This window comes from Eimeria maxima, genomic scaffold, assembly GCF_000499605.1.
Source record: "Eimeria maxima Weybridge genomic scaffold, Emw_scaff355, whole genome shotgun sequence".
Lineage (NCBI taxonomy): Eukaryota > Apicomplexa > Conoidasida > Eucoccidiorida > Eimeriidae > Eimeria > Eimeria maxima.
The window spans coordinates 2,389-25,452 of NW_013566420.1; the positions used below are offsets into that span (position 1 = coordinate 2,389).

Consider the following 23,064-nt stretch of genomic DNA (forward strand, 5'->3'; position numbering starts at 1 on the left):
CGCATATTCCAGCCGTGGGAAACTAAGTATTGATGCAGAAACAAATCCATCACCAAAGGGTCCACAGGTTGTTAATCTGCACTTTGCCTCAGGGAGGCACATGCTGCCCTCAAACCACTGCCGCTCGGGGCACTGTTGGGTGGCTCGCGGCGCCTCGAGGGAGCAGGAAGGCGCGAAACGAACTAGTCTACCAGTGACCCGGTGCATCACTAATCCCTACGCGCTAAATCACACACCCTAAACCCGGAAGCAAAGACTCTAGAATCGATATATACAGGAAGAGAGCACGCAATTGGCCTTGATTATGATCACTGACCATTAGTAGCTTTTGGCTTTGGAGGGGACGACGACAGCTTTGGCGGGGGAGGGCCGGGAAGCTTGCCCTGCGAAGCAGCATGCACACAGAACCGCGCATCAAAAATATATACAAGGCGAAAAAATAATTTGCCGCTGCAGCCATACAAGGTGCTTCTCTCAATCAAGGAAGAAAGAGCAGCAGGACCAACAGCTAGCAAACTGATTCAACTGAATCAGCAACGGCGGAGCACCAGCAGCAAGGAGTGTTGGTGCAGCAAGCTGATGCTGAAGCGCCCCAAGATGCTGCTCGCTACCTTCCCCCTTCTGTCCTCACGAGATGTGAAGCAGTAGTATTTGTGTAGTGTGCAACGAGCGGGGGACCTTAAGTGTCGCTGCTATCCTCTAAGCAGAATGGGTACAGATGGCTCACAGCTGGTGAAGGTGGCTTCGTGGGAGGCCCTTTAGGGGGGCCTGGGGGCCCTTTCGTGGCACCCGCAGGTCCCTTTGGAGGGCCTGGGGGTCCTTTGGGGGCACCTGGAGGGCCCTTTGAGGGGCCCGGGGGTCCTTTGGGGGCACTCGGGGGGCCCGTTGGGGGGCCTGATGGCCCTTTTTTCACAGGCTCCCTAGGGGGGCTTGAAGAGGCTGCATCGTCTGTTGGCACTGGTGGGGGTTTGGGAGGACCCCCTTTCGGAGGCAGGAGCCCCTTGCCTGCAGGTGTAACTGCGGGTGGGGGGGGACCCTTGGCCCCTGGAGGCGGTGGAAGTTTCGAAGCTGATGGGGGGGTCCCTGCTGCGGGCGCAGCTGCAGGGGTGCCTTTAGCGGAAGGTAAAGCCGTTTTTTCCTTGGGAGGAAGTGGTGGTTTTGCTTCTATGGGTGCTTCTGCTGCATCCTTCGGCGATGGTGAGGCTGCGGCGTCTTTAGATGGGGGAGCGGGGGGCCCCGTGGGTTTGGGAGATTTGGGGGGTCCCTTCAACCCAGCTTTGGTGGCCACTGAAGACGGAGGAGGCTTTGCCTCTGCTTCCAATGGAGAAGACGCCTTTTCCTTGGGGCCCCCAGAAGCAGGGGGAGGACTCGCCTTATCTTTGGGGGGCCCCACTGAAGCAGGAGCTTTTGGAAGCTTTGGGGGCCCCCCAAGGGGAGCCTTTGTCGCACTCGGGCTGCCTGCGACAGGGGGTCCCTTGCGGGGTGCTGCGCATTCCACAGAAAGGCATCAGCGCATTTCGAATATGCGTTTCCTAGTTTATTTGTTCGTTTATTTGTTTTTCTCTTTGGCTGCTTGTTCGTTCGCCTTCTGTGCTATATCGCCTGTAGAAGTTCTGATATGCGCGTGTTAGCTTAGTCTGAAGGGGCACAGGGAGCGGGGAGGACCTGTTGCCACTACTCTCTGTGTGTCTCTTGGTTGTAGATGTTATGCCTTCAAATATAGGGGCTCAAATAAGAAATCAGATGCTTTATGTATGCTTTGCTGTGCTGCTAGGGCATATTTGCGGACTGCGTGCCTTTAAGGTGTGCGTGTGGAGTATAAATACAGAAGATTCACTCACAAGCAGCTTGGGCCTTCGACTCCCCTTTAGTCTTTCCCATAGGCTCTATTACCTGCTTATTCACCATATCCTGTGTTTCACTGCTCTTCGCTGAAGTGGCAGCCTCCGTTGCCTTCGGAGGGGCGGGGTCTTTCTTCAACCCAGGGGGTCCCTGAGGCCCCCCTACCGGACCTTTGGAGAACCCCAATGGAGGCCCCTTTGAAGGTCCCCCCAGGGGCCCCTTCGAGGGCGCCGGGGGGGGGCCTGATGCTGACACTGCTTCGGGTTCTGTTTTTGCTCCTGCTGCAGGCCCTGAGGGTTTGGGAGGCGGAGAAGATAGAGATTTGGCGGTGGGCGCTGGCACAGTTCTTCCTGGCGGATGCCCTGCGGGCTTTAAAGCTGGAGGGCCGCCCCCGGGGGCCCCCGGTGTTGGCGCTTTTGTAGGTGTGGGGGGATCCGTTTTAGGTGGAAGAGCTGTCTCCTTCTTTTGTACTGGAAGGCTTGAAGGCCCTTCAGATTTGGTGGGAGTAGCGGGAGGACCGGAGGTCTTCTTCAATGAAGGCGGAGCTGTGGCCTTCTTGGTGGTTAAGGGCCCCAACGTTTTGGGCGCTAGGGGGCCCTCTGCTTTACCTGGTGCTGCTGGGGGCCCTGTCGGCGAGGTTGCTGTGGGCTCTGCCCCTTTGGCTGCAGTTGGGGGCCCTGCCCCTTTGGCTGCTAAGGCGGCCCCCGCTGGGTTCGCAGTGGGGGAGCTTAAAGTCTTAGCTCCTGCAAGGCCACCTGGTTTTGTAGGGGGTGCTAACGTCTTTCCTAGAGCGGGGCCACCCACCTTACTACCTGAGGCCGAAGTAGTGTCCTTTGCTGCTAGGCCCCCACCCTTGCCTTCAACTGCTGCCGCTCCCGGTGCTGCTGGTGCTGGGGCTGCTGTTGTTGCTTTGGAAGGTGCTTTTGATGGGGCAGAACCTGGTGTTTTCTTTTCTTCTGGGGCCTTCTTTAGAGGAATGCTACCAGCCTTCGGCGTAAAGGGAGTGCAGGGGGGCGGCGAGCTGTTGGCGGCAGGGGGCTTCGAAGCAGGCACAGTCCCCTCCTTCGGGAAGTGGGATAAGGGGGCCCCTTTCTCTACTGCTGCTGCTGCAAAAGCAGCAGCAGGAGCCTTCTGCGTTTCTCCTGCTCTGGGCAGGCTCGCGAAAGGCTTCCGCAACTCTGGTTCAGCTGTCAGGTCCGCGGCAGAGAGCCGAAAGGAGTCGTAGGGACCGATGCCGACACCGATCCTGTGGGGCGTCTTGTTAAAAGCTTCTTCCCGTATATCCACTGCAAAACAGCAAACCACAACCAAACTGCCTCAGAAACATCAACGGCGATCACTGTACCACTAGCTGCAACTCCAGCAGCGCCAACCCCGCATCTCTCAAAACACTCATGCAAGAGCAGCCTCGTAGACACAGAAGCAGCAGCAGAGCTGTCAGGATCTTCTTCCACCGCAGCATCTCTGGAGACCTCCTTTTCGTGGCGGAAACAGAGGGGCCCCTGCTCCTGTGGCCCGCTGTGGTTCCTGGGCGGAACAGGCGCCCTCCGGGCTCCTGGCTGACCGGCTGTCACGGTGTGGCAACAGAAATGGCATTTTTCGTGTACTACTTGCCCTTACCTTCTCTCTGTATATCAGCTCCCAAGCGGACGTCTAACAAGTGTTGCATCGCCTCGGACATGGAGGGACGCACGAGGCTCGGGTCCTGACTTTGAATGGCTCGCAGCTTCAAAGCAGGAGGAGTCGCCTCCCAGCGATCCGAAGCTGCAATAAGAGCACCAAATAACAGCAACAGCATATAATAATGCTATGGGCAACACCAAGTGCAATAATAGCTGTAGTAAACAGCTGCTGCTCATCCACTACAACCAAGTTCAGAATTGCACCTAGCAGCTGCCGCCCGCAGGGGATAAGGGGCCTTCTAAAGACCCCTTCAGACCATAATGGAGGACCCAAAGTAGTTTCAGACGGCCTTTACAGGGCCCGCATGAATGCTCGCAAGCATCTGCCCTCCCCTCACGGACGCGGGGAGCTCGTGCCTGCACGCATTTCGTTTCGGTGGTGGAGTATTTTAGTTGTTCGCTGGATGCATGCATGCAAGCGCTTCTCACCTCCGAGAAGGAGCCAATCTCTGCTGTACGTGGTTACGGCCATCCACTGCAAGTCACGGGGACTTCTCTTCCAAACGAACCGGTTTAAGAGCCAAGACCTGTCGTTCGTAGCCACCGCCAGCCAACGCAGATCCAAAGGACAAAACTCCCACCTGCAACTCGCGCATACACGAACTGTTCACGCTGCAGCTGTTGCTGATAATGATGATGAGCTGATGATGATAGTGATGATGACGATGCTCGCTGAAGAGCTGGCAACGACGTGGGATAACTAGGGGCACCAAACGAACTCATGGAACAGCGACAGCGGTTTCGGCTTGCGCAGCAGCTGTTGATGATGATGAATTGTTCGGCTTGCTGCAGCAATAAAGAGGGTACCTGTTCATCAGCAGCTTGCCTCGTGCACACACGTTACAAGTACCATACCTTCATCCTTATACCCACCTATCGCTCATTTGCAACCATGCGTCATCCTTCGTCTCTGCTGCCAGCCACCGCAAGTCCAAAGAGGCTGCAACAGATCCACCGCAAGCACAAACAAGGATATTCCCATGAGTGGCAATGTCCCAATCACGCCACACGGAAAGCCACAAAGCATGCCGGAACCACTCTCCGAAGCAGCGCGCTCCGAAAGTGTCCCAGCAGAGAGGCAGGAAGTAGCGGCAGCAGCAGCCGGATACACAAGCACAACTCTGCACAGCCTGTTGATCCAATCAGCTACTCCGCGTTGCTTAGATGAGAGTGAGGACAGACAGCAACCCTTACGCTCTCCCGAGAAGCTGTCCGAAGGAGGGGGCTTCCTCTGTGACGCATGGCACAACTGTCATCATTGCTCCCTTACTTGCCCCATCAACAACCCAGCTGCTGCCCAGCTAGATGGCTAACTAGTTGGCCAGATAGCGGACTAGTGAGTGGGCTAGGTAGTTGGCGTTTTTTCTAGGTAGGTGGCAAGGTGGTTCAGTTAGCAAATGAATTTCTGGACGGTTAGGTGAGTTCTGTCAATTTTCGTTAAGGGTGAGGGCGGCAAGGTGAGGTGCAGCTATCGACGAGGGGCGGGTTTGGGGCTCCGCGCAGGGGTAGCTGGTGGGGAGACTCACGGGGCCTTTCGAAGCGGCCAACCCGCAGTCGACTGCCTTCCGCTTCAGCTGTTCAGTAGCCGCAAAGAGACGTCTGTCGTGCTGCAAAGCCAGATCCAGGAGATACAGGCAAAGAGCGTGGTAGAAAAGAGGCAGGGGCTGAGTGAAAAGGCTACAGAGAGAATGGCGAAAGGCAAAAAAAACAGGAACCGGGAAGGAACCAATGAAAAGGGCAAGGTGATAGGCACGGGAAAAGGGAGCAGGGGGCCCAGGGGACAAGGCAAAAAAGAAGAGACGGAAACAGAAACGGCGGACGGGGACACACAGTTTCGCAGCGACGAAGGGGTGGGAACACCAGAGCCGGAGGCAGAAATGAAGATAGTGGAGAAAGCAAGGCAGAGCGAAAAATGAGATACAGAGAAAGCGCAGAGACGGAGAAAGACGAAACACAGTGAAAAAGGAGCAGAAACAAAGCATGCGACAAGGAACGCCATGGCAGAGGGAGCGTCTCCACGACAAAGCAAAGAAAAGAGTGAGCGAGAGACAAAGCCACACACAGGATGACAGCGAAGAAGACAGCAAGATGCACGCAATAGTATTGCTGAACTGTACGCACAACAGGACAGGCAGCCACCATTGCAACGATCTCAGGGACTTTGGAGACGATGGGGTCCGCCGTGCTGCTGGCCAAAAGACCCAAAATGCTGCACACGAGAGACACCAACTCCTTCACGTCCGACAAGTTTGGCGCGTACACCCCAGAACAGCGAGCTGCGTACGCCTGAGGCATCAAACAAGCTCGACAAATATAAGGACTGTGAACACAGGAGAAAAGAAGAAAAACACACTGGGGAAAAAGGAAACGAAAAAGCAACACAGCGACGCAGACGGCCGTAGGAAAGAGTAGACAAACCCACAACAGGAACAAGGAGATGCAACACAAAAAAACAAAAAATACAGACCATGAGGTACAGGTGAACAAACGGACAAAACAGCAAACAAATGCGCACAAACGACAAGAATGCAACATCGCCGTTGCGGCAGAGAAACACGAACGGAATACCCAACGCAGCAGGACGAAGTAACTGTGGCAGCCCAACACATCTGCAGGTACGAAATCCCGGTTGAGACCCCGGTGCGAGCAAATATGTGAGGATTTGGCGGCAAACATAACATCTATAGATGCATGTAAATTTACATACACCTGCATGTACACCCCGGTAACCACAGATATACGTGCTAGCAGACGCGCATACAAACATATGGGCAAGTTAACACATAGGAGCAACAAAACGACAATGCAGTAAAACGAAAAGAAAACAGCAAGATCACTGAGCACAAGACAGCGAAACCACACAAGAAAATACATTCCCCTCACTCGCAGGTTTCTCAACTGGACTTCCGTCGCGTAGGCCTTCTGGAAAAGTGCATCAAAACTTCTCCCGATACTGCAACCCCACGTACAAAGAACAGGCTAGCGGAGGGAAAACGTCAATCGAGAAAAGCCGCAATTAGGGCAGCAGCAGTAAAAGGCATCTCACAAGAACGGCAGAAGACGCTAAATAGATCAGCACAGGAAACACTCCTAAGCCAAGCTGCTGCTTCCCTCAGGCTCCCCGATGCCTCCTACAACTGCTACTGCAGACATAGGAACACCGACACATGCTTCTGTTGCTGAAGCTGGATTTGGTCCTACTGCTGTTATATTGGCTCCTCCTTACGCTTTGTTTTCATATTCAAGTCGATTCCTCTCAGCGTTAACGGTTTTGTAGAGGAATTCCCAGTCTTGGCCATTGCCCTGCTTGGCCTAAGGTTACAACATGACAAGCAGAGGCAGACCGAAGGGACATACTTCAGCAGGAAAGCAAACAAATTCTTCATAAATATTAGAAAACGGGGCCTGTAACTGCTACAGCTGCAAATGGGAAGGTTGTTCCTGCAACACCTGCGTGTGCAACGGAGGCAATTCGAACAACAACAAATGGAACAGCAACAGAGGTGGCAGCAATAAAAGGTTCATCATCAGCATGCCCAACAGAAGGACGCCCAGCAGGAGCATGTGCAGCAGGGGAAGACGAATGCCAGCGTACGGTTGATGGGTACGAAGTTGTGCTGCAGGGGCGGCGGCTGCCTCCTCCAATGTAACCACGGAGGGGCGGCAGCGAAGAGCTGAAGATAAGGAAACAGCAGAGGTAGAAGGTGCCAGAAACATCTAAAGAATAAATCAAGAATCGCATCACAGAGACGAACACTAACATCAAATATTCACAAGAAGCATCAACACCTTCAAACCGGCTCAACAACACCTACGCAACGCACAGTACCAGAGCCATCGCCAGCTGCGTCTCCAAGGGATGCACAAGAGTTGCCAAACAGAGGCAAGAGGAGACAAAATACAAGGCAAACCGAGCCAACGGGGGCGGACGGAGACGGAAGAAGCAAACGTAATAGGAGAGTGACAAGAGACGCATGAGGGAATACATGGAGGGAAGGCTGTGTACTCCTGCTGTGGCCTTTCAGCGGTCTTCGCTGCGCGAGCCCTTTTATAGAAAGCGCTGCAGAGCGCATCATCTTGTCTGGCCAGCTGAGGCGACACCACAACCCAAACAAAGCATCACCGAAGGGCGGGGTGTTGAGTAATCAAGGCCCATCTACTGGAGAAGAGGAGGAGATTGCAGTGTTGCAGGTTACCGTTGGGCACGCGCTAAACCCTTAGCCCCAAACCCCAAGTCACGGAGCCCAGATCGTTCGCCCTTGCCTCACCATTTCGGGCCATCCGCTACGCGAAGTCTTCCGCAAGCGCTTGTAGCAGTAAAATTCTGAAATAAATAAAGAAAGGATAAACACAACGTTTCGTCTAGAAGGGCTCTACGCTTATATGTACAGCTCGTGTGCGGCTGCTGTTGCTCAGTGCAGCGCAGCAGGCGGCGGGAAGAGTGCGGGTGACGAAAAGGAGCAACATAAATGTTTTTCTTGCATTTGAAATTAAAAATAAAACGGGAAAAAGAAGATGAAATTCTCAGTTTTGCGCTTGGCCTAATCGAGACTGCCGCGGGCGTTAGAACCAATGGGCTGGCCCGCTGGACGTAGTCACAGGATCGTCAGCTGACTAAAGGCCGTTGATTCTTTTTTTTTGGGGGGGGGGGGGGGGCCAAAGGGATAGGTTGTATGCGTGTTAATATAATATTTAACAATTGTGTCAACAAAGGTCTATATTTAAAAAGAATAAAATTGCAAAAAGTGGGTTATTAACATCTTGCGGCCACCCCTTCGCCGATGGAGCGCACAGCAGAATGTCTCGACAGTGTCTGTTCCCCGACGCCGTTGTTCTTCTTTGCCTCCTTTGCACAAGAAGCGAACTACCCAGCATTTAAACCCCTCTTAGTCACGGTGTCCGTTCTAAAAAGAACGAGAGAGGTTCATGCAGCGCCTCGGAAGCCTCTCGCTCGATGACGACCCAGTTTCAAAGTTGCAGACCAAGCTGATAATGTAGATCTGTAAGACGGCCACCATATGGGGCCCGCTTAAGTCTCACTATAAGTCTACTGACTACTGACCCAAACCCATAGTCACAACCAGAGTTGATCCTTGCTCAGTCAGTCCAGCTACTGTGCCCAGCTCAAAATACATGCGTTCTACAGGCGAAAGCCCGCGCATCTTCTTTCTTATGGGCCCCGAAACGTGTGCCTTTCTTCCGTGAGGCTCTCCTTAAGGTATTCGCACCTTGATCCTCATCGACTGACTATTGTATGCATGCAGTTCGCAGGGGGTAATCGGCTACTTGGAAGTATATGCAAGTGGCAATGTATGTTCTTTTATTGTTTGAAACGCCAAGTTTATGTGTTCGCTTTGTGCTTTCATTAAATCTATCCATTGGTTTTTCTAAAGGGTACCAGCCATCAGTCAGGTGTGGCTTCGTAAATGGGGGGCGGGGAGGCATCGTATATGGGAATTTTTCGGGTGTTGTCCTTGAGGGAGCCTTTATGGCCTTTTGGTTGTTGCGACAGGCCGGAACGGTGCCCACCTTCTTGTTGCTGCTGTTGCTGTTGCTGCTGCTGCTGCTGCATCACCAGGCGCGCCAGTTCATGCGCCTGGGGCGCCACATCTTGAGCCTTCTTCAGCTGCGCCTGATACGCTGCGTTCCTGGCCGCTCCTACAGCTGCCTCTGCTTTGAACCTCTCATCAATGTGCTTAGAAGCAGCAGCAATGTATGCCGCTCGCGCTGCCGCAGCAGCTTCTTTTGGGCTGCTGGCAGCATCGTGCTGCTGCGACAAGGCCCCCGAGGGGCCCGCAGTGCCATGAGGAATGCCCCCGTCTCGCCGAGCTGCTGTTGCTGTTGTCGTTGCAGCTGTAGAGGGCTGGAGGCCTCTGTGGGGAGGCAGCAGCAAAGTGCTGCCTGGTGTGTACAAGAATCCAACGCCAAGGCTTCTGTTGCTGTTGAAGTCCGCAACAGGCAGAGGGGAATCTCCGCTGCTCCTGCTGGCAGAGCAGTCCCCTGCTTCTCGGTAGTGTTCTTCATGGCTCTGCAAATGCCCCCATCTCCCGTTAGCAGCTCCTCCAGCTGCAGCCGCCGCCGCCGCTGGGGGTGCGGCGCCTTCACCAATGGAAGCGCGAGGTTTCTTCGGCGCAAAAGTGTCAAATGAGGCGACAGAGTCTGCTGAATCTTCTCGGCTCTGCACAAGGCGGAAGCACTCTGCTGCGGTGTATGGCTGGTGTTGCTGCAGCAGCAGCTGCTCTCGGGGGTCGATGAAGTGGGGCGCCACCTGAGAGGCTGGCATAGAGCTGCTGCTAAAGGCGTAGGGCGGAAGAGAAGAAGCTGACCGGCAGCTACGGAGACTGGAAATGGGACCCCCACAGGTCAGCTCCAGCCACGCCTTCGCAGGATCTAGAAAGGAGTACCCTTCCATGTACTCTGAGGGGCCTCCCGAAGCAGCAGCAGCAGCTTGTGCTGCATCGGGCCTCTGAACGCAGCATGCAGCGCTAAGGCGCTGCGAAGCCGTCAGCGCTGCTGTGAACGTCTGCTGCAGCCTGTCGTCCTTGATGCTGCCCGCTGCAGACGGCGAAGAAGGGGGAGAAAAGGCAGCTGGCCACCCCAAAGAATAAAACAAATCTTCGAAAGACGCGTTTCCCCCCGTGTGTACTGTTAGCTCGGGCATTTGGTCGAGTGCAAACAGACGGCTGCAGCAGAGGAGACCGAAAACCAGCACACTCCAAAGCACATGCTAAACCAAGTAGAACCTTGCATGCGACGTTGCATGCGCGTCTACTCACCAGGCTCACACACAAAACAGGACAGTGGAAACAAACGAGCGGAAAAACACTCGGCGCACCGGCAACATTGCCGTTGCTGCACTGGTGCTGTTACTGCTGCTGCATCTCCTGTTGCAGCACCTGCTTCGGTGCTCACTTCCACTTTAAGTCTTTAACGCGTGTCCTGATGCGGTCTATGAGGCACTGATAAGACACCCGGCGGCCTCCCGAGGCGTTCATCGGGCCAAAGAGCTCCAGGAGGACAGACACTAGGCACCATGTAAATATGCCTGGCAGCAGCAGCAACAGCAGCATTGGGAGACACAGATGTGATATGGAGGCGAAGGCAGTACCAGCTGAAGCGCTGTGCATAGACAAAGAAAAAGGGAGGTCAGTATCTAATGGGAGTATCCTTTAGTTTATTTCTCCTTCTAATGTGTCTTGGTTAATTTATCTGTCAGCTTATTTGTCTGTTCCTCTGCGTTTCCTTCCAGTGCAGACAAGGCATTCTGCCCCGAGAGCATGAATGTACAATACAGCGCCTATAGGTGGACCCTCCTTGGAGACATGCGCTGTCTTTATCACTTTACGTTTCCCGTATAATACCAGCAGCAGCAGCCGTAGCCGCTGTTGTTGCTGTGGCTGCTTCACGTACCGTGGACCACTGGTCTCCCCCCATCAGAGACACTTAAATTGGGGGCAAAAGCAAGGGGCCCTTCATGAGAAAGGCGAACGGGCAACTCTATGGAAGGCAGCGCCGCCTCAACAGCCACCTGGCTCCAGGCTGCATTCACATACACCCCAAGATTCTGGCTGCTGCAGCATACACGAGCTGTACCATCTCATTATTAGGTAGCTACCTCACTCCAACAACAGCACTACAATCCTTGGCAGCAGGCGCAACGGGCATCCTTCCGAGGAAAGGTGTATAATAGCTTTCGGAGCAGCTAAAAGAAACGCAGCAGCAGCAACCACAGCAGCGGCTCACGAGCTGCAGCAAGCAGGTAAGCTTTGTTGCTGCCGCTGAGGGGCCTTGACGAGCAGAGGACTGGGCAACGGACTGCATTAGAGGAAGATATCTCAACGCAAGGCAAGTAACGGGGCCGCACGCGCTGTGCCTGCATGTCTGCGGTGTACATACACCGCACCAGCAGCGGAAGCAGCAACTAAGAAAGATTCAAGTCAAGGTAAACCCGGCCTCCTCTGAGCTATTTGATTCAACACACAGCCAACCATATAAAACAACAAAAGAGCAGAGTCGGGAGAGACGGGAACGCGTGATAGGCAAGACAAAAAATTCTAACAAGGAGATGACAAATAGACCAGCCTACTGCCCGCATGCAAGCGTGTCAATGACCAAACGACGGACTGAACAACAAAGATGCTGCCTGTTCATCAACTACACAATACATATATTTGGTCGCATGCTATGTTGGTTTATGTTGTCTACAATATACATATACGGCGTATGCGGGTATGCATGCTGACTTGTTTATGGTATGCATTGTACATATGTTGTATGCCCGATCTATGTCTTTTATTTTACGTGTTTCTATCACTGCAAATGCTCAAATCAAAGCCCAAAATATGCAGCAGGAGGCTCACTCGGGTCCAGCCAGACGTTCGAATCGTAGTTTGCCCGCTGCATACGATTCGTTGGGTCTGTTAAGAGCGGCCACAGTCCCTTCTGCTTTACTCCTGCAGCAAGCAAAATCAAAAAAACGTTAGTCCTTGGGCAAATACACCGCATGCGCAACATCAAACGCAAAAAGCATACATCACGGTATATCGGAGCGAAAAATATCAGTTTTGATGCTGCTGCTTTTTGGGGCCACTATTTCTACTGCTGCTGCTGCTGCTGCTCTTTCTATGAATGCGCGTATTCGGTTCCCCATTATCCGCGATTATCCGTGAATACAACTGGGAGCCAGACGGTGCATCTGCAACTGAGGAGCACGTGCCAGCCGATGCATGCATGCAGCAAACAGGCGTACTGACCCCGAATCCACTAACAGGCGCGTAACTTCTAAACCCTAAACCGCAATCCCGAAGCCTCCGAGGGCAGCGAACGCATGCGCACACGCATGTCAGCTCAGACAGACCCTCAGACAACTCCACCTAAGCAGTGAGCTGCAGTTCTTCCGCGTGCACGTTGGAGCACCATTGGAAGCAACAAATGCATTGGCCTACACAACGGAACAATGGCGTGCATGCTCGAAGCAAGCATCGATGCGAGGAAGCCTCACCCTTGATGAAAGTCCAGACACTGCCTGTCCCCGCCGGGTCAAGGATTGTCTGGCATCCGCAGGTGTCCAGGATCATGCACACGTGCACTTGAGGTGAGACACTCAGCAGCACCTGCCAACAGAACGGACATCAGGAGCAGCAGCAGAAGCCTCAGCAACGTCAACAGCAGCACCAAATGTTCTCACAGCAACAAATGACTTCCTAGAGGCATAATATGACCAACGGAAAGTTGGCTTCAGAAATTCGCGCCCAGCAACCCGAACAGCAGTAAGTCCGGGCGCTTCTAAGAGCTCTCTCCTTATTTGCCATCCGTGCAACGTATATTGCACAATCAGACTGCACCAACTCCGACAATTGGCTCACGTGTATGTACAACGTGTAGCAAGGATATTGCTTCACTCGTGGCATACAACTACAGGTGGAGCGGCAGCTGCATTCGTTGTCTTGGCTCACGGACCCTGCGGCCTATGTGCTGCATGAAATATACGACAACCAGGCGTCTATGATGTTTTTGGGGCTGCACGGGAAAGTAGGCAGATGAAGCTCACCTCCTTCACGTGGGTCGTTAGCAACAGATTTGCATCTTCTTCGCTGCCAAGGGAGTCGAAGTCCACCGGCAGGAGCGCCTCGTCGTAGCCTGCAGCAACCTCCCCAATAAACACACTCCGCAGCAGCCATCGTGCAAAGCTTCTAGTGCTTTCTTTCCTCTGCTAAGAGGTGAGAACCTAGGGTGCAGGAGGCCCCACCTTCCCCCTCGTAGGCAGAGAGATTGTCTACTTGGGTGCTGTGCCCGCTAAAGTAAAAGAAAAGCCTGCACCACCAACAGCAGCACCGCATTCATGCATGAATGCACGCAACCAACGACACGACAAGCTCACTAACGACCATACGCACATCTCATGAGCAGCCTCTGTATGCACAACGTGAGAAGGGAAATAATCTAGCCGCAGGCAAGCATCTGCTTGCATGCTCTTGCTTCGGGTAATCCGGCGCATGCAAACGTGCATCGTGTGTATCTCTGCACCCTCTAGATCATCGCTACGCACGCACTGCATTGTTAACGGTGTTTGTCCACAGGCAGCTATATATGTAAAGATACAGGGATGAAGTCATACATGAGATTGCAACAGTCATGCACACACCCCAAACATGTATCCATGTTTTTTATACGTACACATGCATGAATGACTGCATGCATGCGCTATGACTCATATGGAGACTCTCTCCCCCAGAAAGCCTCTACGTGCACCGAGGCTCAGGCAAAAGCCCCAATAGATGCAGGTGGAAGCCAGTGATGCAAAACACGTCCTCTCGCATTCAACTCCCACCTATCTCCAGGGACGGCGTCTTTAACCAGCCAGTTCAACGCACTGCGCAAAAACACAAGAAGCAGCAGACATTAAAATAACGCCAAATGAGTAAAACAGAACCAAGGGCAGGGACAACAGAACGGGAAGCAGAGAAGCATGCATACACGGTATGCAAGGCGACGATTAAACAAGCAATGCAAACGACTCCACAGGAAGAAGCAGAGGCAACCGCAGCTGCTGCAGCACGGCAGCAGAATCTTCATTCTCACCGACATTTGAATATACGGTGGGGGGCAGTGCAACACCGACAAAGGAGATAAAGATATGAAGGCCACAAACGCAACACAAGAACAAAAGCGACAAGACGGACAGAAAAGCAGCAGAGAGCACGAGAAAAGGAGAAGCGAAACGCATACATAAGAATGTTCTGTTTCGTCGGTTGAGTCGGCGCAGAGGGGTTGGGTTGGGGGTCCTCCAACTTAGATATGTCCACTGTTGGGTGTAGAACGAGTCCCTTAGGGTGCTCTCTGCTGCTGCTGCTACTGCGAGGCTTTGCTGCTGCTCTCTGTGGGGGGGCCCTGGGAACTCTGTCGCTGCTGCTGTTTCTGCTGCCTCGATATGGCGTATCCGGAAGCGCGTCGCTTAACAGCAGCAGATTGTCAGGCTCCACCCGCAGCAGCTGTACCAGTGCATGCGCCAGGAGGTGAGCGTCATTGGCGGGTCCCCGCAAGTTATAGTTCTTATGTTGGGTGTATGTACATCCCACGACGACAGCTCGAGTCACTCCCCAAAAGCGCCCCTTCCCCTTCCCCTTGGTCGAAGGAACAAAGGCAACCGTTGCTGACTGAGGCTTATGGCCTGCGATCACGTGCTGATGCAGGCGCTGCTGGCCCTGCTGCTGATACTGTTGATGCTGCTGCTGCAGGGAGGCGCTTGCCGAATACATGACAGGCGCAGAACCGCACCCTCCAACTGCAGAATCAGGGAAGCCTGCAAGACCGGTAAAATATTCTGTGGGATGCTGTTGGTGATGGTGTTGCTGCTGCTGTTGCGTACTCCACTGCACTCGGCCGTGCTGGGGAGGTGATATAGATTCCTGCGTTCGATGAAGAGAGTCGTGTGCTACACTTGCGGCGGCAGTTTCTTGTAGTGGCAAGCTGTTAGACGTGTCGGTGGCCAACAGTTGCTTCTCACGATGGAGAATTCGCCGTTCCTGTTGCTGCAGCAGCGCCATCAGCTGCATGTTCTGCTCTTCCTGTTGCTGCAGCTGCACCTCCTGCTGGTGCTGCAGTTGCTGCTGCAGCGGGTAGATCAGCTGGGGCGGCACAGGACAGTTCTGATCGTCAATGAACCACTCTTGACTGTCTTCTGCCCCTGAAATTACTCTTTGTGCTGCCGTGGACTGTTGGTGCTGCAGCAGCAGGTCCTGCTGTTGCTGAAGTTGCGCCTGCTGCAGGTGCTGTTGCGGGTAATCATCTGCAGGGCTGTAATACTGAGAGGAAATAGTCAGCGGTTGTGCGGATGCTGGTGTCCAAGTCCATGCAGAGTGCTGCTGCTGTTGTGGCCCCTGTTGCTGCTGGGGCTGAGCCAGTTGCCTTTGCTGATGTGCCTGTTGCTGCTGCTGGTGCCAGACGGTACATTGCTGCTGCAGATGCTGCCCGTCTCCCGTCACTGTACCTATTGTTTGCTGCAGAGGTTGCAGCTGATCTTTGTGTGGCTGCTGCATTCCCGCACGGTAGTTCTCCGCCAGCATCAGCATGCAGACAGTACACAGCAGCGGCGGCGGCAGCAGTAGCTGCGGCAGCTGCCGCTGTCCCAGAAACAGCCACCTCCAGCAGGGAGAAAGAGTCACAAGATATATAATAGTACAATTGGTTGAGGACTCCTCGGGCTTGTTGCTGCGAGTCACTCTGTTTCAGCTGAGGCGCCGGCGGCCGACACCAGAGGCGCTGAAGGCGTGTGCTGCAGTAGCAGCAGTAGTTGCTGCTCCAATTGGGTAAACGACTCTGCGACGGATTCAAATGTAACGGAAAAAACAGCAAATTTCAAACTCTGACTGCAGCAACGGAGGCTCTAGGGATATGTTGCAGCAACCTCAGCCGCAGCAGCAGCAGTAGCAGCAGTGCCGCAGTGGTGGACCATCGCGTGCCCCCAACGACGCAGGCCCTTTCTGTATCGTCCGCTAGTGTATGAAACTAAATTATGTTTTATATTTCAGCGTTTGTTATTTATTCAATACAAAGTGCATCTTTAGGCTCTAATTCGCACTTCGTACCACAAGGCACTGTTCCGCTGGCAGCGACACAGGGGCCCCCGTGATGCAGCTGCAGGGAAGCCCCAACCTTCTGCCTTTGCCTTGCACTGCTGCTGTCTGGATCTCTCTTCGTTGTTCTTTTTCTCTTCTGCATCATTTGTCTCCTATTTCCTGCTGCCCCACAGCTGCAGCAACTGCAGTAGAAGGCAGCGGCGTAGCCCCGCGCGCCGCTTCCGAGTTTCACTGCTCTTGGGCTGCTTAGGCTTGAGGATCAGGGCCCGTTTGTAGCTAGTAGACTGATATCTCCATAGAAGTTCGGCAAATATGGAGGAAGGCTCCGAGAGGTCATATAACGAACTCCTGCAGCTGCTGCAGCAGCAGCAGAACCCCGATGTCCTGCTGCAAGTTTTACAGCTGCTGCTCCAGTGCAGCTCTGACGCCGATTTCATTCGGTTTCTCATGGAAGGCTTCTCTGCCAGCAGATATGGCCAGAAACAACAGCAGCAGCAACAACAACAACAGCAGCCGCAGCGGCGGGATCCCGTCTTCAGCGGGGTGCGTCGCCTTCTGCGTCTTATTGGCACCGGAGACGGTCGCCTCTCTGCTATGAGCACCGAAGTCCTGATCAATTTGACTGCCAATGAAACCCTCGGTAGGACATAGGGTTTGGAATTTTCTGGGGACCTACCTGTTTTCGATAACCTTTATAGTGGCACTCTACAAAACGCAGGCTTTTGAGACCTGCAACGCTTTTGGGACTTGTCGAGATATGTAAACAGCGAAACTTCCGTAGACAAGGCAGGAGTTGGGTTTGTTACGGTGCTGTGTATGTGCAGCTGCCCTCATGCTGGAGGAGTACAAGGACATGACGAGCGTGCTGATGGGAAACCTGAAGCAGCAACAACAGCAGCAGCAGAGGCAGAAACAGCAACAACGTGACGAAGATGCTGTTCCCCTGCATATTGGCGTCACCCTGATGCTGCTGTCAAATGTCACGCGCCACAAAGCAGCAATTGACGCTGTCTTCTCTCCTCAACTACCAGTACCTGGTTCGCGCATGCACCACCTGCACACCCATGGTCTTACCAGCAGTTGCTGCTGGTGCTTCTGCTGTAACAACAGGCTCCTGCTGCTGTCTTTGATGTTGTTGCTCCTCTTGCTGTTTGTGTGGATGTACTTGCGGGTTGCATGTGGAACTCTTTTGGTTGTGCTTCTGCTGCAGATTATCACTTGCTGCCCTGTTTGCTGCTTCTTCACGAGGCCCCACGAGACGCCGAGTGCGCATCGACCAGGGATCCGGGGTTTAGGCGATTCGAGGTCGAGGGGATTCCGTGTCAAGTGCCATAGTTACATGCTGCAGCTGCTGCTTGGGTGCTGCAACCTAGGAAAAACTGGAGATACAAGCTTCATTTATTCTCACACGCTGTTGAGTCTAGTGTTTAGGGTTTGGGTGGTATTGTGGGTGAGTGCAGAAGTGCCTATTGGAAAGAGCAGGGTTTATTTCTACTGCACATCCTGCGCAATGTTACGGCCAACGACGAGGCAGTCGAGTTCCTGCTGCGCCGCAGGATGAAGACTGTGAATAAACTCATGTGCGTATGTACACTGTAGGCTCGTTAGGCCCTGAGCCAACCGCTGCAGCTACTGCACTGCTGCAGCGGTTGTCTCTGAGGTTTATTCTTTTACATCATGATACGCGGTCATTGCGTGCGTGAGTTCTCCACCCATGGAGGGAGGGAATCTGGAGATGGAATTGGCAGTTTCTGTTTTTGGTTCTGCCGTTTTATTTGCGGCTGCTACTACTTTATAGGAGCGGTGAAGTTTGTTTTGGTTGTGGTGAGCTTTTGCATCAGGGACCTATTGAGGTACTTGCCTCCTCTTTGTCAGGCACCATTCCTGTTGCTGGCATTGAGACTCGCCTGTCGCGAGCAGCTGCACCCTTTACTGCTGCCTGTAGACCCCAACCAGCTGCAGCAAAAGGTAGAGCAGCAGTACAGTCAGGAGCTGCAGCAGCAGCACCAAGGCGAGCAGCTGCTGTCGCCAGAGGAAGATTGCCGGCTTTTACTGGCCCTCTGTTGCTTCCTGTATCCCAAACCAGACAGTGTCCAACGCACAAAGGCACGAGATGAACTGACAACTCAAGATGCAGAAGAAGACAAGCAGCGGCAGCAGGAGCAGCAGCAACAACAGCATACGGGCATCACAGAACGACAGCGTCTGCGCTTTTTGCACCCTACCGTTGATGTAAGATGAATTGCTCTCCCCTAATGTTGTCTGCGTTCCGTCGTGTCACTTTGTTTGCTTCCCGTTTTGTCTCCCTATGTGTCCGCTGCGTTGCGCTAGTCCGTGGATTGTAGCTCCACCATGCGTTTTTGTGTGTTTGTGCCTTTGTCTCAACTGTTCTTCAGAGTTGCAGCTACGGCCCCGCCGCTTCTGCGAAGGGCCGCAGTCTGGCGGTGGACTGTCTGGCGGCCTTGGCCACTTCACCTCACGGCCGGTGATTTGCACGCTCACTCGATGCGCCGTCCTCTCACTTGTGTCTCCTGTGCCCGGCAAAAACAAATTGTTTGTTCCATGCCCATCCTTTCCGCATCTGCTGCTGTAGCTGGCAGCATGCAGAAGTAGAGATAGCGCACAAGGACGCCACCAAGCAGCAATAGGCATGCAGGGTGGATCTCGCACAGTCCGCTTACCGGAAATAGATCCATATCGGGGGCCGGGGGTTTAGGCTGCAGCTGCGGATCAAGGGGTCTAGCGTACATCCCACTACCTATCTATGCGCACCCTTGAGTTTTGTTACACCGTTTATGGCGGGGCTTCCCCCGAACCCTGGAGTGGAAATGTAGACTTGCCGACCTATTGTAACTCAGAGTGGTGCTTGCAGTGTTTACATTCCCGGCTGAGCCACCTTCACCCGAAACCCTGATGCCTCCCCTCTCTCTTCTTCTGCGGGCGCACAGGGAAACGCTGCGCTGGTTTGGCGTGTACGAAGTGCTGCGTGCTGTCTTCTGCATCGAGACGGAGGAGAGCATCAGGTAATTCCGTAGATGTCGTCTAGGATATATTGTTCCCACGACGGTGGCTAGTGACATTCTATAATATATAGCATACATGTTTGTAGGCGTGGAGGCGCCTTCTCCATGCTAGCTAGTGTCGTCTTCTCGTTAAAACAGCGCGTATTTTAGGGGAATGCAAGTAGATTCCGTCGCTTGGTGTGCTTGTGCTATGTTAACGACGAATCAGAGACAAAGTGGAGGGAATCGTCCACCTGTTGGTATTCTCTGAGGAGGAACTTCTGGACCAAGACAAGCAGATGCAACAAAAAGAGGAGATAAAGCCCCTATGCTGCATTGAGGAAGAGACGCAGGACTCCGCATAGGCCCCATCCACGAGCAGCAGGAGCTACTCACAACGGGACCCCTTGCGTTCTGCTGCTTTCGGTAATCCGTTGCTTGGGCGACGGAGCAGCAAGAGTTGCAGTTGAATATAGGTGCACAGATGCGTGTGACCGAAGACGGAGGGCCCCAAAGCGTTTTCCGTGGCCGAACAATGAATCACCTGAGGTTGCGTGTCAGTAACCAGTCTAGTATATACGTCCTGTTGTTCGTCTCATATTAGTACCTCGCTATATCTGCCAGAATAAGCTCAGTGGGCCCTCCGCTGCTGAGGGGGGCAGCCAATGTGGACGACGTTAGCCCAAACGCTTGCATTCTGCATCCAGAGGTCATGCCGCTGAAGGCAGCTGCTCTACGCATATGGGACAGCAGTACGACCCCACCTGTGAGGCTTTTCTCGTCCGTCAGAAGTGCATGAATATGCCTAGTTGTACATGCACGTAGGGAGGCGAGGAAGACTTGCAGAGGGCTAGCCCTCAGTTGTCTGCGGCAGTCCCTTTACGACCAAAAAGAATTTTGCAGAATTCTCCGCCACATGAAGCGCAGCCTCAAGCCATAGGAGTCAGCCTCAAAGTCTGCCTGTCGGCTGCTGCGCGTAGCCAAAGCAGACGTCGTTCCTGTCACTGGTACTGAACTGTGCAGGTGGTTGCTTGCTTTCCATGGCACCAGTGCTCCTGCTAGACAGCGGAAAGCCTTTGCCGATCACAGTGCATATATGGAGACACACGCATTCGAAGACACTAGACTTCAACTTCGGTGGCCTGATCACATTTTCCTCGTTCCCCGTTATCAAGGGCTCCACGAACGCACAAGCATTCGGCGTCAATTTCACATAGGGAAACCCGCCAACCCGTGGGCAAGACGATTAGCAAGCATTGGCTGCATGTTCATGGTTGCAGTATGCATCCATGGTGCTCGCATACTTGCTAGTAGTTTTAGCCAGGCCTGCGTACTCCGTAGATGGCCTCTACAAGAAGAACGGCGGATTGTAACGGTGAATACATCGACTAAACCCAACTGTGGTAGTGCAAACAATCCAACTGGAGCATTTTAAAGCAACAACGCAGTACCCAGCACAGCTGGGCGGGCTCCCCTCAAACGAGCCCCTTGTCTTTCATTGCCGCATACATGGCCTCTCCAATGCGCGCCGGGTTGTTCACCACCACTACTCCCGCTGCCTGTAGAGCCTTCACCTTCCCCGATGCAGTTCCGGTGTTCCCGCTGACGATAGCGCCCGCATGGCCCATGCGTCGCCCCGGTGGCGCGCTGCTCCCCGCGATGAACGAAACCACCGGTTTTCCGCAGTTGTGCTCTGCATCGCAACCCGACAGCAACACCGACGGAAACAGTGCAATTGCAGCTACCAGTAAGCGGCCCCCGCACAACGACAAGGTGAAAACTAAACAAATGGACGCCTGTACTCGAATGCACACGAACGTCAACTGCCGTAGGTCACGCCGATCGATGGACGTATAATTTGCTATGGTCCCCTTTGAATTCCGTTCCAAGTAAATTTTAACCGTGTTGACAAGAACGTGTCTGTAGCCTGCTTTCAGCTGAACTGCATTTGCACACTACACGGTGCGTTTCTCTGACTCACTTTTGAGCCACTCCGCTGCTTCCTCTTCTGCGGAACCGCCTATTTCGCCTATGAGTACAATACCTGAGGCGCATATTGCAGTTTCCCTGTTTCGTTATGGGTGAATGAATATTCGTGCAGCCAAAGACCCCTCACGCTTGCACGCAAACAACTGGTCGTCTGAGTATTCATATTTCCACCCAGTGCATATCTTGTACAAAAAGAACTTTGGGAATCTGAATCTAAAACCTCAATGTGGCAAGTGCCGGCGTGCCCTTCGTCTCGGGGTCTGCAACGAATCGCTCAAGACAGTCGATAAAGCTTGTGCCATTGAACGGATCACCGCCGATCCCTACACAGACCGACTGGCCTAAACCAACTTGGCTGGTCTGGTTGACTGCCTCGTATGTCAGAGTTCCGCTTCTGCTGACGACGCCTGTTACAGAGAACACCCACGCACCGCACAATCATTACCATTGAAACCGCTGCACTACCAGGTGAGTTCATTTATCCCATTGTTTTTCTCGAATCCACTATCCGATTGAATTGGGTTTCTATGTTTCTAGCCTGTGGTGAACGTTCTTCAGTTACGAGTAGCACCAATGCATCCCTTCTTGTGAATGTAGCCAGGCATGATGCCGATCTTGCACTCTTCCGGCTTGATAATTCCAGGACAGTTTGGGCCGATAAGGCGGGTCTTTGTTTGTTGACGAAGACGCTTCTTGACCACCGCCATGTCGTGTTGAGGAATGCCTTCAGTAATGCAAACTACTAAGTCCAGCTCTGCTTCCACGCACTCCAGGATGGCAGCAGCCGCGTGGGGAGCAGGTACGAAGATCGCCGAGGCGTGGCAGCCCGTGGCGTCCTTGGCCTAATGCGTATTTGTTTTGTGCACACTAGATACAGTTGTAGCCGATAAAGGATGTTAGGAACCCGAAAACCAAATGATGCTTACCAACACACCCAACAGCTAATGTGAAGTGCGACGAACCGGATCAACTCCGTTCTGCATAAACACTGTGATTTTTGGCGCATTTTTACCTCCCTGACGGACTTGAAGACTGGTAGTTTGTACCGCCCATCTGAGCTCGTCCATGTAGTGCCTCCCTTCGCTGGATTCACTCCACCTACAAGTTGCGTGCCATAGTTCAGTGCCTGTTCACTGTGAAAGGTCCCCTGCAAGAATGGAACAGCTTCAAACCGCCGACGTGGGGTTAACCAGGAAATCCAGAACCTACGTTCTAAACAAGAGAATAGCTCGATAAGACAAAGTCTAAACCTACAAAATCACCTGATTGCCGGTCAGACCCTGGCAAATGACTTTCGTATTTCGATCCACAAATACGCGAGCAGTGGATGAGAAGCACTGAAAACAGCATTATCGCACAACCCCAAAGCTTCCCAGTTCACCCCCACAGCTCGCATTTGTCAGGAAACAATGCGGCAAAGCTGATATTAGGGGAGTTCCAGAGGACTTTTGAAGCCTTAGTTAGACGCAAGAGAGACCAACAGACAGTGCAAAAAACAGGATCCCTTCCCGCCAGGTGGGATGGTTAGCAACATGTATGACATCGGGTGGGATCCAAAGTACTGAAAACCCCCAATGCAAAACCATGGTGGTGCCCTGTCACAACGTCCTCCAACGTTCCCTCCTGAGTTCCTGAATACGTGAAGTTGCGCTGCATCTGGAATGCGCGCGGAACTCATCGGCCCGAGCACTCAGCTAGCAAAAGACAAACGAATAACACAATTGGATATTATTAGATTTGCTTTAAAATATATGGTGTGTGTACCCTCGAAGTCCTGCAGACAGCCTGGATCCTGTTAACAGCTAGCGCCATGTTGCCCGTTAACCAGCCGAGCTTACAAACACCGAAGGAGAGATTCCGCCAGGAACTGGTTCACCCCAACAACAAAAGTTAAAAACAATGATTCGGAATAAGTAGAGGGGCGAGCCAAAGCATTTCAGAGCAACTGCGCGGCATCACGTGCTGCGAAGT

General features: G+C 53.3%; 4 protein-coding genes across 4 annotated transcripts; 1 reads left to right on the forward strand and 3 right to left on the reverse strand.

The window, feature by feature from the left end:
- Window positions 1-308: 308 nt before the first annotated feature.
- On the reverse strand, window positions 309-7,795 carry EMWEY_00029790 (hypothetical protein, conserved; the record flags this gene model as incomplete). The annotated part of the gene is made up of 14 exons (XM_013481551.1): window positions 309-383; window positions 728-1,485; window positions 1,842-3,128; window positions 3,463-3,606; window positions 3,954-4,105; window positions 4,398-4,464; window positions 4,719-4,755; window positions 5,051-5,131; window positions 5,646-5,810; window positions 6,228-6,360; window positions 6,751-6,836; window positions 7,120-7,280; window positions 7,511-7,613; window positions 7,793-7,795. 14 exons carry the CDS (start codon window positions 7,793-7,795, stop codon window positions 309-311), a joined length of 3,252 nt encoding a protein of 1,083 aa, XP_013337005.1.
- A 1,133-nt stretch (window positions 7,796-8,928) lies between these two features.
- EMWEY_00029800 (ICE-like protease (caspase) p20 domain-containing protein, putative) lies at window positions 8,929-15,589 on the reverse strand (the record flags this gene model as incomplete). Its single annotated transcript, XM_013481552.1, has 10 exons — window positions 8,929-10,207; window positions 10,437-10,569; window positions 10,935-11,063; window positions 11,268-11,405; window positions 11,885-11,977; window positions 12,526-12,637; window positions 13,075-13,163; window positions 13,273-13,337; window positions 13,855-13,896; window positions 14,253-15,589. The coding sequence occupies 10 exons, from the start codon at window positions 15,587-15,589 to the stop codon at window positions 8,929-8,931; spliced, it is 3,417 nt and encodes a 1,138-aa protein (XP_013337006.1).
- An 825-nt stretch (window positions 15,590-16,414) lies between these two features.
- EMWEY_00029810 (hypothetical protein, conserved) lies at window positions 16,415-19,469 on the forward strand (the record flags this gene model as incomplete). The annotated part of the gene is made up of 8 exons (XM_013481553.1): window positions 16,415-16,742; window positions 16,927-17,169; window positions 17,313-17,367; window positions 17,563-17,682; window positions 17,944-18,334; window positions 18,499-18,587; window positions 18,961-19,125; window positions 19,334-19,469. 8 exons carry the CDS (start codon window positions 16,415-16,417, stop codon window positions 19,467-19,469), a joined length of 1,527 nt encoding a protein of 508 aa, XP_013337007.1.
- A 1,110-nt stretch (window positions 19,470-20,579) lies between these two features.
- EMWEY_00029820 (succinyl-CoA ligase alpha subunit, putative) lies at window positions 20,580-22,443 on the reverse strand (the record flags this gene model as incomplete). The annotated part of the gene is made up of 6 exons (XM_013481554.1): window positions 20,580-20,797; window positions 21,086-21,148; window positions 21,408-21,500; window positions 21,665-21,935; window positions 22,106-22,240; window positions 22,348-22,443. The coding sequence occupies 6 exons, from the start codon at window positions 22,441-22,443 to the stop codon at window positions 20,580-20,582; spliced, it is 876 nt and encodes a 291-aa protein (XP_013337008.1).
- Window positions 22,444-23,064: the final 621 nt, after the last annotated feature.